The sequence below is a fragment of the Oncorhynchus clarkii genome, unplaced genomic scaffold (assembly GCF_045791955.1).
Source record: "Oncorhynchus clarkii lewisi isolate Uvic-CL-2024 unplaced genomic scaffold, UVic_Ocla_1.0 unplaced_contig_3349_pilon_pilon, whole genome shotgun sequence".
Taxonomy (NCBI): domain Eukaryota; kingdom Metazoa; phylum Chordata; class Actinopteri; order Salmoniformes; family Salmonidae; genus Oncorhynchus; species Oncorhynchus clarkii.
In genome coordinates, this window is record NW_027258399.1 from 5,049 (window position 1) to 17,500 (window position 12,452).

General features: G+C 45.3%; 1 protein-coding gene across 1 annotated transcript in view; it reads right to left on the bottom strand.

Moving 5' to 3' along the window:
• Positions 1-749: 749 nt before the first annotated feature.
• The window catches only part of LOC139396850 (dual specificity testis-specific protein kinase 2-like), a 21,333-nt gene continuing 9,630 nt past the window's right edge, over positions 750-12,452 (bottom strand). The window contains exons 3-10 of the mRNA XM_071143767.1: positions 10,082-10,203; positions 9,549-9,597; positions 9,043-9,189; positions 8,683-8,765; positions 7,628-7,718; positions 6,778-6,861; positions 5,867-5,953; positions 750-4,053 (exon numbers count right to left, since the gene is read on the bottom strand). Of these exons, the coding sequence (XP_070999868.1) occupies positions 2,815-4,053; positions 5,867-5,953; positions 6,778-6,861; positions 7,628-7,718; positions 8,683-8,765; positions 9,043-9,189; positions 9,549-9,597; positions 10,082-10,203 (1,902 nt within the window). The 3' untranslated portion in view covers positions 750-2,814. The remainder of the gene's footprint in view (positions 4,054-5,866; positions 5,954-6,777; positions 6,862-7,627; positions 7,719-8,682; positions 8,766-9,042; positions 9,190-9,548; positions 9,598-10,081; positions 10,204-12,452) is intronic.

The following is a 12,452-nucleotide window of genomic DNA, read 5'->3' on the forward strand; positions in this document are numbered from 1 at the left end:
ATCAGGAGTTCTCTGTAAACTTGGTCAGCCTCTGGTAAGAGTGTCATCAAAGGTGTCCAGGAATCAACTGGCTTTGTCTTTACTGTCCATCCAGTAGTTTCTGGTGAAAGTGCCAACTGAATGGTTTTCAGATTTGTTGACGAAATGCTTGTTTGGTACACTGCTCTGTTTGAATGTTGTAGTAGTGCAGCCTGTGATGTTCTCCATCTAGAATGACCTATTGGAGAAGAGCTTCTTCCTCAGATCATTGACACAATCTAGGCTGGTTGTCTCATCATAGAGAACACCGGTATCTCTCAAAGAATGTGAAAGTGGACATATCCAGATCATGGTGTTGAAATGGTTCAGCTGCCGTGGAAACAAAGGCATCAGTCCCCTCTGGGCATTTCCATGTAAAAGGACCCATGAGCAGCAACATGTCAAGTTCATAGGATATAAAATAAATTGTGCTTATATAAATGTAGTAGTTCTAAACCTGCGACTGCCTCCTCCGCTCTACCCTAGTGACAGGGTGCTTCAACAAAGTACTGAGTAAAGAGTCGGAATACTTATATAAATTTAGTAGTTCTAAACCTGCGACTGCCTCCTTCGCTCTACACTAGTGACAAGGTGCTTCAACAAAGTACTGAGTAAAGGTTCGGAATACTTATGTAAATGTAGTAGTTCTAAACCTGCGACTGCCTCCTCCGCTCTACCCTAGTGACAGGGTGCTTCAACAAAGTACTGAGTAAAGAGTCGGAATACTTATGTAGATGTGACATCAGTTTATTTTTAATACATTTGCAAAAATGTCAAAAACCCTGTTTTTGCTTTGTCATTATGGAGTGTTGTGTGTACAGTCAATTGATGCGGAAAAAAAACAATTTCATCCATTTTAGAATAAGGCTGTAACGTAATAAAATATGGGGGAAAAAAATCAAGGGGTATGATCAGTGTCTTGCATGTAGAGGATGGGTTCTAGTAGAAACAGAGCCCCTGTCCAGAAACAACCCCTTCCTATAGGAACTGGTGGAGATCTGAGAGGGTTGGACAGGCTTAAGCAATGTGGTGAAATTCCATCAGAGGACAAGGTGGAGCTATGACTATATTATATCCTATCAAGTCCTCTCAGATCTCTACAAGTGTCTGAAGGGGAAGGGTTGTTCCCGGAAAGGAACAGACACATATTTCCATAATAATAATTTATTATTCCAACCAGCAACAGACCAACCAACATCCCAGCCAGCAGAAGGGTTTACTAGTTAGCTACATACATGATTTCATAAATAAATGTTAAATCAACAAGATTCTCAGCTTTAAAAAAGAAAGTGCATTACACTCCCTCGGTTGTTCCATGGACATATGGGTCGGTGTTTGTACCATTGTCATTATGACATCATCAATATGGGACAGAACAGTGGAATTATTTGGATGGATACACACAGTTGTCCAGACTCTGTAAATCATGCTGTTTAAACAGTGCAGTAACAAAGAGACTCTCTGGCCAGTACAGTTGAGTGTGACTGGCTACGTCCCAATACACTGGCTTATGTATCCTCCTCCTCCTTTCCTACAGATCACTAGCTAGATTAAGTGGTTAGAACTCGTTAGAAATGTTAATAGCATAGCCATAAACCTTTTTCAGTCCCCTCATATCAGTTGATATGATATATGGCTGGGACTTTTTCCTGACAAAGTGACCCGACTAGGAAAACCTCCAGGTCTATAACTAAAGCCTGGATTTTTCCCTGGTCTGGTCATGTATAGCTTCTCCTAGAAGGAAAGGGTTATGACGAAAGGAAGAGACAAAGCCTGTGAGCCACAATGGCCTGGTATGCCTGGGTCCTCCAGGCCAGCAGAGGGAGACAAACACACCTTAAGCTCTGGGGACAACAGACAAAATGGCATCCTATTTTGACCACGTGGGCCCTGGTCAAAAGTAGTGCACTATATAGGGAAAAGGGTGCCATTTCAGATACAGAGAGTCAACCTCAACAGGTACGGAACCAGTAGCCCTATGAAATGAAGAGTGGAGTGATTCTCATCAATAGTGTCAAAAAACATTATAGTAAAGATTATATTCACCTCACTAACTTTATATGAAATGATTACACAGTTCTCTAATCTCACACACGGGTACGGGGAAATTACCTGCGAACCACTAACATTTCAAAACAGACAACAAGGGACAAACCTGAGTCATTCAGTCACACACACACTTTCTCTCCCTCTGACACACACACACAGACAGAACTTAGAGTGAAATAATCAGTACAATACGTAAATAAGCTAGGAGAATAGCTTTTCCTGCTGTTTCAAAGATACACAAGCTGTTAAAAATTCACACACACACACACACAGGATACCTGGATCATAGTGGGTTATGGGAAGAAGAAGCACCTGTTTGAATTCAATACAAATCTCAAGCACCACCCAGATCAGTGAAAAATCATTAGTAGGAATCAAATAGAAAGATTCAGAGTGTAGAAAGTGAGTGAACAAACCAGCGACACACTGCAGTTATCAAATGGCGCCAGGTCAACAACCAATATATAAGATCTCACATCAATAACCCACTTCTGGTTTCCTATTCTGCTTCTCCCAATACAACCACCAGTGTCCCCACCAACTCCTCAATCACACACACACACGCACACACACACACACACTGTTCATCCACTTCAGGTAGTAGTAGTAGTAATCATCAACATCATCAGTTCCTAATAGTAATAATAAATAGTAATAGCGACAATAAACAGAACCAGTCAAAGTCTCAGTAATGTCACTGGTGTTAATGTTGTTGTTGGCCAGTCAGCCCACTAGGGGGAGTCCTTCCTAAGTCTGTGCCTCTGGTAGGGGTAGCCCAGGCACGCAAGGTGCGGTCGGAGGAGCAAGACCATTCGCCCCGCAACAAAGCAGTCCCTTGGTTGCCGTGGCAGCTGAAGGGTCACTGATGCCCCCCCCGTTGAGGTTCCGGTAGGGTCGTCGGGGCGGAACGCGGCGAGGGGTCGGCACCCCCTTCAGGCACACGGATGGAAAGCTCAGACCAATCAGACAGCAGCCCGGACAGGAAATGACCTCATCTTGTTCAGGGGCGGGGCCAGCAGGGGGGCCCGGGATTGCGGTGCGGTAGCCGCTAGCCCTCCAGCCAATCGGACGGCCGATGACCACCATCGCCGAGATGTTGTTGTTGTCCAGATGAGGGAGAGGGAGGGAGGAAGGGGCATGGGAGACTGGGTGACGCCAGCCGTTAGGCTGCAGAAACAGGGAGGAAGAGGACGAGGCTGGGTGTAGTAGATGTCTCCCTGGTGTAGGGACAGCGCCCTCTAGTGTGTCAGGAGACCTGCTGCAGTCCATAGGCTCCCCCAGAGAAAAACCTTCCTCCTCTTCCTCTTCCAGAGGACCCAGAGACACCATGTCCAGAGGCAGCCCTGAATCATCTGACACGTCCTCCACCATCCCTCCCTTCTCCTTCCTCCTTTCATCCTCCACCATCCCTCCCTTCTCCTTCCTCCTTTCATCCTCCACCATCCCTCCCTTCTCCTTCCTCCTTTCATCCTCCCCCTCCTCTTCCTCCTCTTTCCCCAAGCGCTGCAGGTCGGGGTCCCGGAGGAGGGAGAGGGTTCGCCCCGGCTCAGGGGTGCAGGGGAGAGACTGGCAGCGTCGGGGGGGCCCGCGGAGTAAGAGGTTTCCCCTGAGGGGGGGAGAGGCGCAGGTGTCAGGCTGCTGGGGAAGGGTGAAGGTCAGGGAGATGACAGACTTGCTGGGGGTGTCGTAGAGCTTGATGCGGCCCCCGTTCAGGTCCTGCCGCAGGGAGAAGGGGTTGACCCGGGCCGGGGTGCCGAGTGGGGGCGTCGTTGGTGGAAGCATTTCAGACTGGCTCCGTGACAACTGCTGGTCGCCGGGGCGACAGAGGGAACTCCGTCGTCGGTAGGGGCTGATGTGGCCAGTGGGGGGTTTTGAGGAGAGACAATCGCCCAGAGGGATGGCCGTCTTCCTCTCCTCCTCTCCTCTCTCCATCCCCTCCAGCAAGACCACTATCTCAGAGAATGAGGGACGTAACTTTGCATTCATCTGAGAAAGAGGGAGAAACAGAGTGAGGGGAGCAGGAAGAGTGTAAACAGTGCATACTTTTTCAAATGTATGGTTGGTTTTAGGTTGTCAATCTGTGCATTTACAGTAAGTACAGTGCCTTGCGAAAGTATTCGGCCCCCTTGAACTTTGCGACCTTTTGCCACATTTCAGGCTTCAAACATAAAGATATAAAACTGTATTTTTTTGTGAAGAATCAACAACAAGTGGGACACAATCATGAAGTGGAACGACATTTATTGGATATTTCTAACTTTTTTAACAAATCAAAAACTGAAAAATTGGGCGTGCAAAATTATTCAGCCCCCTTAAGTTAATACTTTGTAGCGCCACCTTTTGCTGCGATTACAGCTGTAAGTCGCTTGGGGTATGTCTCTATCAGTTTTGCACATCGAGAGACTGACATTTTTTCCCATTCCTCCTTGCAAAACAGCTCGAGCTCAGTGAGGTTGGATGGAGAGCATTTGTGAACAGCAGTTTTCAGTTCTTTCCACAGATTCTCGATTGGATTCAGGTCTGGACTTTGACTTGGCCATTCTAACACCTGGATATGTTTATTTTTGAACCATTCCATTGTAGATTTTGCTTTATGTTTTGGATCATTGTCTTGTTGGAAGACAAATCTCCGTCCCAGTCTCAGGTCTTTTGCAGACTCCATCAGGTTTTCTTCCAGAATGGTCCTGTATTTGGCTCCATCCATCTTCCCATCAACTTTAACCATCTTCCCTGTCCCTGCTGAAGAAAAGCAGGCCCAAACCATGATGCTGCCACCACCATGTTTGACAGTGGGGATGGTGTGTTCAGCTGTGTTGCTTTTACGCCAAACATAACGTTTTGCATTGTTGCCAAAAAGTTCAATTTTGTTTTCATCTGACCAGAGCACCTTCTTCCACATGTTTGGTGTGTCTCCCAGGTGGCTTGTGGCAAACTTTAAACAACACTTTTTATGGATATCTTTAAGAAATGGCTTTCTTCTTGCCACTCTTCCATAAAGGCCAGATTTGAGAAATATACGACTGATTGTTGTCCTATGGACAGAGTCTCCCACCTCAGCTGTAGATCTCTGCAGTTCATACAGAGTGATCATGGGCCTCTTGGCTGCATCTCTGATCAGTCTTCTCCTTGTATGAGCTGAAGGTTTAGAGGGAAGGCCAGGTCTTGGTAGATTTGCAGTGGTCTGATACTCCTTCCATTTCAATATTATCGCTTGCACAGTGCTCCTTGGGATGTTTAAAGCTTGGGAAATCTTTTTGTATCCAAATCCGGCTTTAAACTTCTTCACAACAGTATCTCGGACCTGCCTGGTGTGTTCCTTGTTCTTCATGATGCTCTCTGCGCTTTTAACGGACCTCTGAGACTATCACAGTGCAGGTGCATTTATACGGAGACTTGATTACACACAGGTGGATTGTATTTATCATCATTAGTCATTTAGGTCAACATTGGATCATTCAGAGATCCTCACTGAACTTCTGGAGAGAGTTTGCTGCACTGAAAGTAAAGGGGCTGAATAATTTTGCACGCCCAATTTTTCAGTTTTTAATTTGTTAAAAAAGTTTGAAATATCCAATAAATGTCGTTCCACTTCATGATTGTGTCCCACTTGTTGTTGATTCTTCACAAAAAAATACAGTTTTATATCTTTATGTTTGAAGCCTGAAATGTGGCAAAAGGTCGCAAAGTTCAAGGGGGCCGAATACTTTCGCAAGGCACTGTATGTACACAGAGTCAATAATGCTTGCAATTATTATGAAGTCAGTCAATCTGTCAGGCTGTCAGTCAGTCTGCATCTTACATTGCAGCAGAGGACTGCAAGGTTGAGGAATGGTGTTGGACAGTCACCAACCAGGTTCTCAAAGGCATCCACATCTAGTCCAAAGTCCTGCACACACAGAGGATCATCATCATCATCTTTTCATGTAGCCGACTAGCTGTCAATCAGTTTGTCTGACTATGTTAAAATAATATACATGTTGTAGTTCTCCATCATATCAACTAGATGGAGACATACACTGTGACAGAGTTATCCTCATTAAAGTTGTAGTTCTCCATCATATCAACTAGATGGAGACATACACTGTGATAGAGTTATCCTCATTAAGGTGGAACTGACAGCATTTTATCAACATGAAATCTCATTCAAATCTGTTCATACAGTAAAAATGACATATTTTTTTAGAAGATTTCTGACAAGCGAGCACTTAGACATTGTCATTTTCACATTGTCATACATTCTTAGAATATTTGGGAATTACATACTGAATACTAAGTAAAAATAAATATGGAATGGAAAAGCAGCCTTGTGTTTGGACAATTAATAGGCCCTAATTAAATCGGCCATTCCGATTAAATCGGTCGACCTCTAGTCGTTACAGTAGTGAAAACACTGTCAGTTCCACTTTAAACCTCACATGTAGCTGGAACTGCTGCCCTGTACTGCAGTGATTAAATATCCAAGTCTTCCACTGCAGTTACATGTGATAATGTGCAATAAGGACAGGGAGGGCACTTATTTTCAGGGTCAAAGTGGAAAAAAAGTGGTGTAGAAAGGGTTTGGATTAAGGGTTTACACGGTCAGTTTGTTGTGTGATAGTATGAAACCATTGATTTAGGGTTGTGCGATCAGGGAAAAAGGAAAAGCATTGGTTAACTGTGTGCCTGTCATAAACTGTGGGGTTGTGTGTGTGTGTGTGTGTGTGTGTGTACCTCAGTGCGAGGTAGGAAGTCCGGATCAGCCTCTATCCGGGCGATGATCTCACACAGGATGATTCCATAGGCAAACACATCCACCTAGGGGTCAGAGTCGGCCAATCACATCTAATCAATAACATCTCACTTGAAATATCCACAATAATACACCTTGGAAGAGTCTGGTCATTTGCTAGCAGCATACATATTAGCAGGACCCACTAGACACAACCAGAAAAACACAGCAGGAACATGGAACAGTTGTCCTTCCAGATTGTTTTATAGCAGAGTATTGTTGCATTATATTACTGTTTGCTTCATCTAATGATGCACCCGGACCAGTGAGATAACAGCCAGGAAACAGTTGACTACTGTCAAAGATTTGTATAACTTAACTGAGATAAACCACAGCCTGTCGTTTCCAAAGGAAACAAATGAGCCATAGTGGGCAGAACAAGCAAGGAGGTGGGCAGAGCCAAGCAGAGATCCCATTGGCTCATTCTACCATGCATTTGCATATGTTCATTAGGTAACGCCTACTCTGTAGTGCACGTGTGCAATAACTCAATTCGCCTTTGCACTCCTTCTAAACAATACAACTCTGGCAAAGGGTAAAGTCTACAAAACTTTGTTCACTCTTTTCATAACAGATTGTAGTTGTGGGAACAGAAAAGTATTGAGATCAAATGTTTCATCGATGAGTAAATTAGCAGAATATCGCCCAAAATCCATCTTCTCCCACTGCCGTCCTCTGGGCTTCCTGTCATCACCATATTTGTTAGTGAGTGGAAACACCAACCGGATGCTTCATATTTATACATCCGGTGAAATGTCTGTCTCATTGTTCTATCTGTGCTTCTGTTAGTACCTTTTCATCATAGAGCTCTCCTCTCAGCACTTCCGGGGCCATCCAGTAGGGGGAGCCCACCACGGCCAGAGGCTGCTGATCAACCCCGTCACTGGAGGAGAGGAAAATAATACATTCATATAGAACACATTTATTCAAAAACACATTTATTTAAAAACAGAATAGAAGATATAATGCATTTAACTAACTCATCTAGACTGTAGGCTATATGTGCAGTCATGGCACTAACCTGCAGTCGAATATGGGGAGACAGCACTAACCTGTAGTCTGGAATCTCTCACAGCACTAACCTGTAGTCTGGAATCTTCTCACAGCACTAACCTGTAGTCTGGAATCTTCTCACAGCACTAACCTGTAGTCTGGAATCTTCTCACAGCACTAACCTGTAGTCTGGAATCTTCTCACAGCACTAACCTGTAGTCTGGAATCTTCTCACAGCACTAACCTGTAGTCTGGAATCTTCTCACAGCACTAACCCTGGAATCTTCTCACAGCACTAACCTGTAGAATCTTCTCACAGCACTAACCTGTAGTCTGGAATCTTCTCACAGCACTAACCTGTAGTCTGGAATCTTCTCACAGCACTAACCTGTAGTCTGAATCTTCTCACAGCACTAACCTGCAGTCTAGAATCTTCTCACAGCACTAACCTGTAGTCTGGAGCATCTTCTCACAGCACTAACCTGTAGTCTGGAATCTTCTCACAGCACTAACCTGTAGTCTGGAATCTTCTCACAGCACTAACCTGTAGTCTGGAATCTTCTCACAGCACTAACCTGTAGTCTGGAATCTTCTCACAGCACTAACCTGTAGTCTGGAATCTTCTCACAGCACTAACCTGTAGTCTGGAATCTTCTCACAGCACTAACCTGTAGTCTGGAATCTTCTCACAGCACTAACCTGTAGTCTGGAATCTTCTCACAGCACTAACCTGTAGTCTGGAATCTTCTCACAGCACTAACCTGTAGTCTGGAATCTTCTCACAGCACTAACCTGTAGTCTGGAATCTTCTCACAGCACTAACCTGTAATCTGGAATCTTTTCACAGCACTAACCTGTAGTCTGGAATCTTCTCTGCCAGACCAAAGTCTCCCACTACTGCAGTGAACACACCATTCTCACAGCGTACCAGACAGTTCTATAAGAGAGAGAGGGGAGAGAGAGAGAAGAGAGAAAGAGAGAAGAAAGAGAGAGAGAGAGAGAAGAAAGAGAGAGAGAGAGAGAAGAGAGAGACATAGAGACAGAGAGGAAAGAGAGAAGAAAGAGAGAAGAAAGAGAGAAGAAAGAGAGAAGAAAGAGAGAGTAGAGAGAGCATATGAGTGTGTGTGAGATGAAATTAACAATTAATGCAAGATGAAGTGAAGGGAAGAGTTATTGTGTGTCTGTCTGGTCCCCTATATGCTCCTATCTCCTACCTTGGAGGTGAGGTCTCTGTGGAAGATGCCCTTGCTGTGGAGGTACTGCAGGCCACAGGCGATGTCCTGAGACAGACACATCCTCACCGACCACGACAGATACCTGTCACTGTCCAGCAGCTGCTCCAGGTTACCCCCGTTGATGTACTGTAGGTAACCATGACAACATCACACACAGTTAATGAGATTGAGTCCATTCCAGACACACATATTCTGTGCATGCCTACACATATTACATGATCATTAACCCTACACTAAATTGATGTGGTTCCTGAGACGTTAAACATTTCCATAGGCATTGTAAGGACGTAATATTCTGTAGAGACCTTAGCCTGTTCTTTGCAGGCCTGTGTAAAATTTTATTTAAATGGAATGCAACCCTCATCTTCATTACTTTTTATGGTATTTTTATGTATACAGCCTATTCTGTTATCATGGACACTATTGTCTCTGGAAGATAAAATGCAAGGACTCCCTCCAGAGAGACAGAATCCGGATGAGTTTACCTCAGTTAGAGCATGGAGCTGGCCCTCCTGTACACACACTCCCAGGAACCTGAGCAGAGAGGGAGAGCATTCAAAACACACCGAAAACATCCAGAATACATCATCTACACAGGTAAAAACAACTATGTGATTTCAAACCTAGTTGACAAGAGGTTTCAATGATTCCAATAATGTCTTACATTTGAAGAGAGTTTGTGTGTGTCTGTCCTCTGTTCTGATAATGGTTTTGCACCATTTTACAGGCTAGTTTTCTGCCCGTCCGTCTTTCCAGATTACATGTTGTTTTTAATTGACAGCAGTTGTGTCTTTTCCCTTGGGTGGTGCTGCTGAGAGTTGACGCAAGTTCTACCCACAGCAAAGGTAGGCTACTACCACAAAGATTATAAGAACCCCTTCCATCTGTGACAACAACACAGTGCTACTACTAAATGGTCTGAGCGAGGGTGACAGGGCAGCTGTGCAATATGCACTGCACATAGCCAAGTGTGTGTGTGTGTGTGTGTGTGTGTGTGTGTGTGTAGCTCTAGACATACCCAAGTATATTGGGGTGGCAGAGCCGGTTCATAAGCTGGACCTCCCTGAGCATGTTGGCCTTGTTGCTGGCCAGAGTGTTCATCTTTAGGGCCATCACCTGGCCTGTGATCCTGTGCTGCACCTGCAGGGGGAGACAGAGAGCAGCACTGCTTCAGACAACCATAGAGATTATTATTAAAATAAAAATATTTAACCTTTATTTAACTAGATCAGTCAGTTAAGAATTGTATTTGTTATTTACAATGGCTCCTCTCTCTCAGATGGTGAGAGAGAGGACTGGGTGGTATTCACTAGAGACAACCATAGAGATGAGGTGAGAGAGAGGACTGGGTGGTATTCACTAGAGACTACCATAGAGATGAGGTGAGAGAGAGGACTGGGTGGTATTCACTAGAGACAACCATAGAGATGGTGAGAGAGAGGACTGGGTGGTATTCACTAGAGACAACCATAGAGATGAGGTGAGAGAGAGGACTGGGTGGTTTTCACTAGAGACAACCATAGAGATGGTGAGAGAGAGGACTGGGTGGTATTCACTAGAGACAACCATAGAGATGAGGTGAGAGAGAGGACTGGGTGGTATTCACTAGAGACAACCATGGTGAGAGAGAGGACTGGGTGGTATTCACTAGAGACAACCATAGAGAGAGAGAGGACTGGGTGGTATTCACTAGAGACAACCATAGAGATGAGGTGAGAGAGAGGACTGGGTGGTATTCACTAGAGACAACCATAGAGATGGTGAGAGAGAGGACTGGGTGGTATTCACTAGAGACAACCATAGAGATGGTGAGAGAGAGGACTGGGTGGTATTCACTAGAGACAACCATAGTTTCACTAGAAACTAAATGGCAGAAAGTGGACCGAAACAGGGAACCTGGCATTGTGAACAGTGTACGAGTAGAAAAGGTGTGTACAACAGTAGTTATATAGGATGAGTCTTGACTAGAATACAGTATATAAATGGAGTAAAACAGTATGGAAACATTACTAAAGTGACCAATGTAAAGTGACCAGTGCAGTTTGTAAGGTGCAGGGTAGAGTACCGGGTGGTAGCCGGCTAGTAACAGTGACTAAAGTTCAGGGCAGGGTACTGGGCAGAGACCGGCTAGTGGAGATGATTTAACAGTCTGATGGCCTCAGTCTCTTGGTCTTGGTCCCAGCTTTGAAGCACCTGTACTGTCTCCACCTTCTAGATGGAAGCGGGATGAACAGGATGTGGCTCAGGTCCTTGATGATGTTCATGGCCTTCCTGTGACACCGGTGCTGTAGGTGTCCTGGAGGGCAGGCAGTGTGTCTTCTTCACCACGCTGTCTATGTGAAGGGAATTTTTTTTATGTCTTAAAAATAAATAAAATAAAATACAAATAATTGTAAGTTAGTCGTGTTTTTTACATTTGTGTCCTTAAATTTTTTAACAATTTTGTGACACAACGGTGGAGGCCAGCCACATCCAAATTGGTAGTTGGAGGCCAGCCGCACTGTCTGACACAACGCTGTGCCATTGCTGCAGCCGCACTGACACAACGCTCGTGGAGGCCAGCCGCACTGGACACAACGCTCGCTTAAGGAGGCCAGCCGCACTGCTTCTTGACACAACGCTCGCTTATCGAGGCCAGCCGCATGACACAACGCTGTCCTCTGACACAAACACAACCCAGCTGCACTGCTTCTGACACAACACTCGCTTACACAACGCTCGCTTAACCTGGAGGCCAGCCGAGGCCAGCCTGGAGGCCACCAATGTGTCTGGAGGCCAGCCGCAAACACGCTCGTGGAGGCCACACTTGACACAACGGCGACCGTGTGACACAACGCTCGTGGAGGCCAGCCGCATTGCGCTGGAGGCCAGCCGCAAGCCACACGAATCGCATTGCGCCCAGCAAGCCACACAAATCGCTAGTACGCGATGGGGCAAGAACATCCCTGCCGACCAAACCTTCCCATTCCCCTTGCATGGCCACGCAGTCATAGGTGAACAGAGAGTATAGAAGGGGGCTGACCAAACACCCCTGTGTGGCCACCGTGTTGAGGATCAGCGTGGCGGAGGTGTTGTAGCCCATCTATATCACTTGGGGTCGGCCTGTCAAGAAGACCAGGACTCAGTTGCACCGGGAGGTGCTGAGACCAAGGGCTCTCAACTTAGTGATGAGCTTGGAGGGTACTATGGTATTCTTCCATACAGTTGAAGTCAGAAGTTTACATACACCTTAGCCAAATACATTTAAACTCAGTTTTTCACAATTCCTGACATTTAATCCTGGTAAACATTCCCTGTCTTAGGTCAGTTAGGATCACCACTTTATTTTAAGAATGTGAAATGTCAGAATAATAGTAGAGAGAATGATTTATTTCAGCTTTTATATCTTT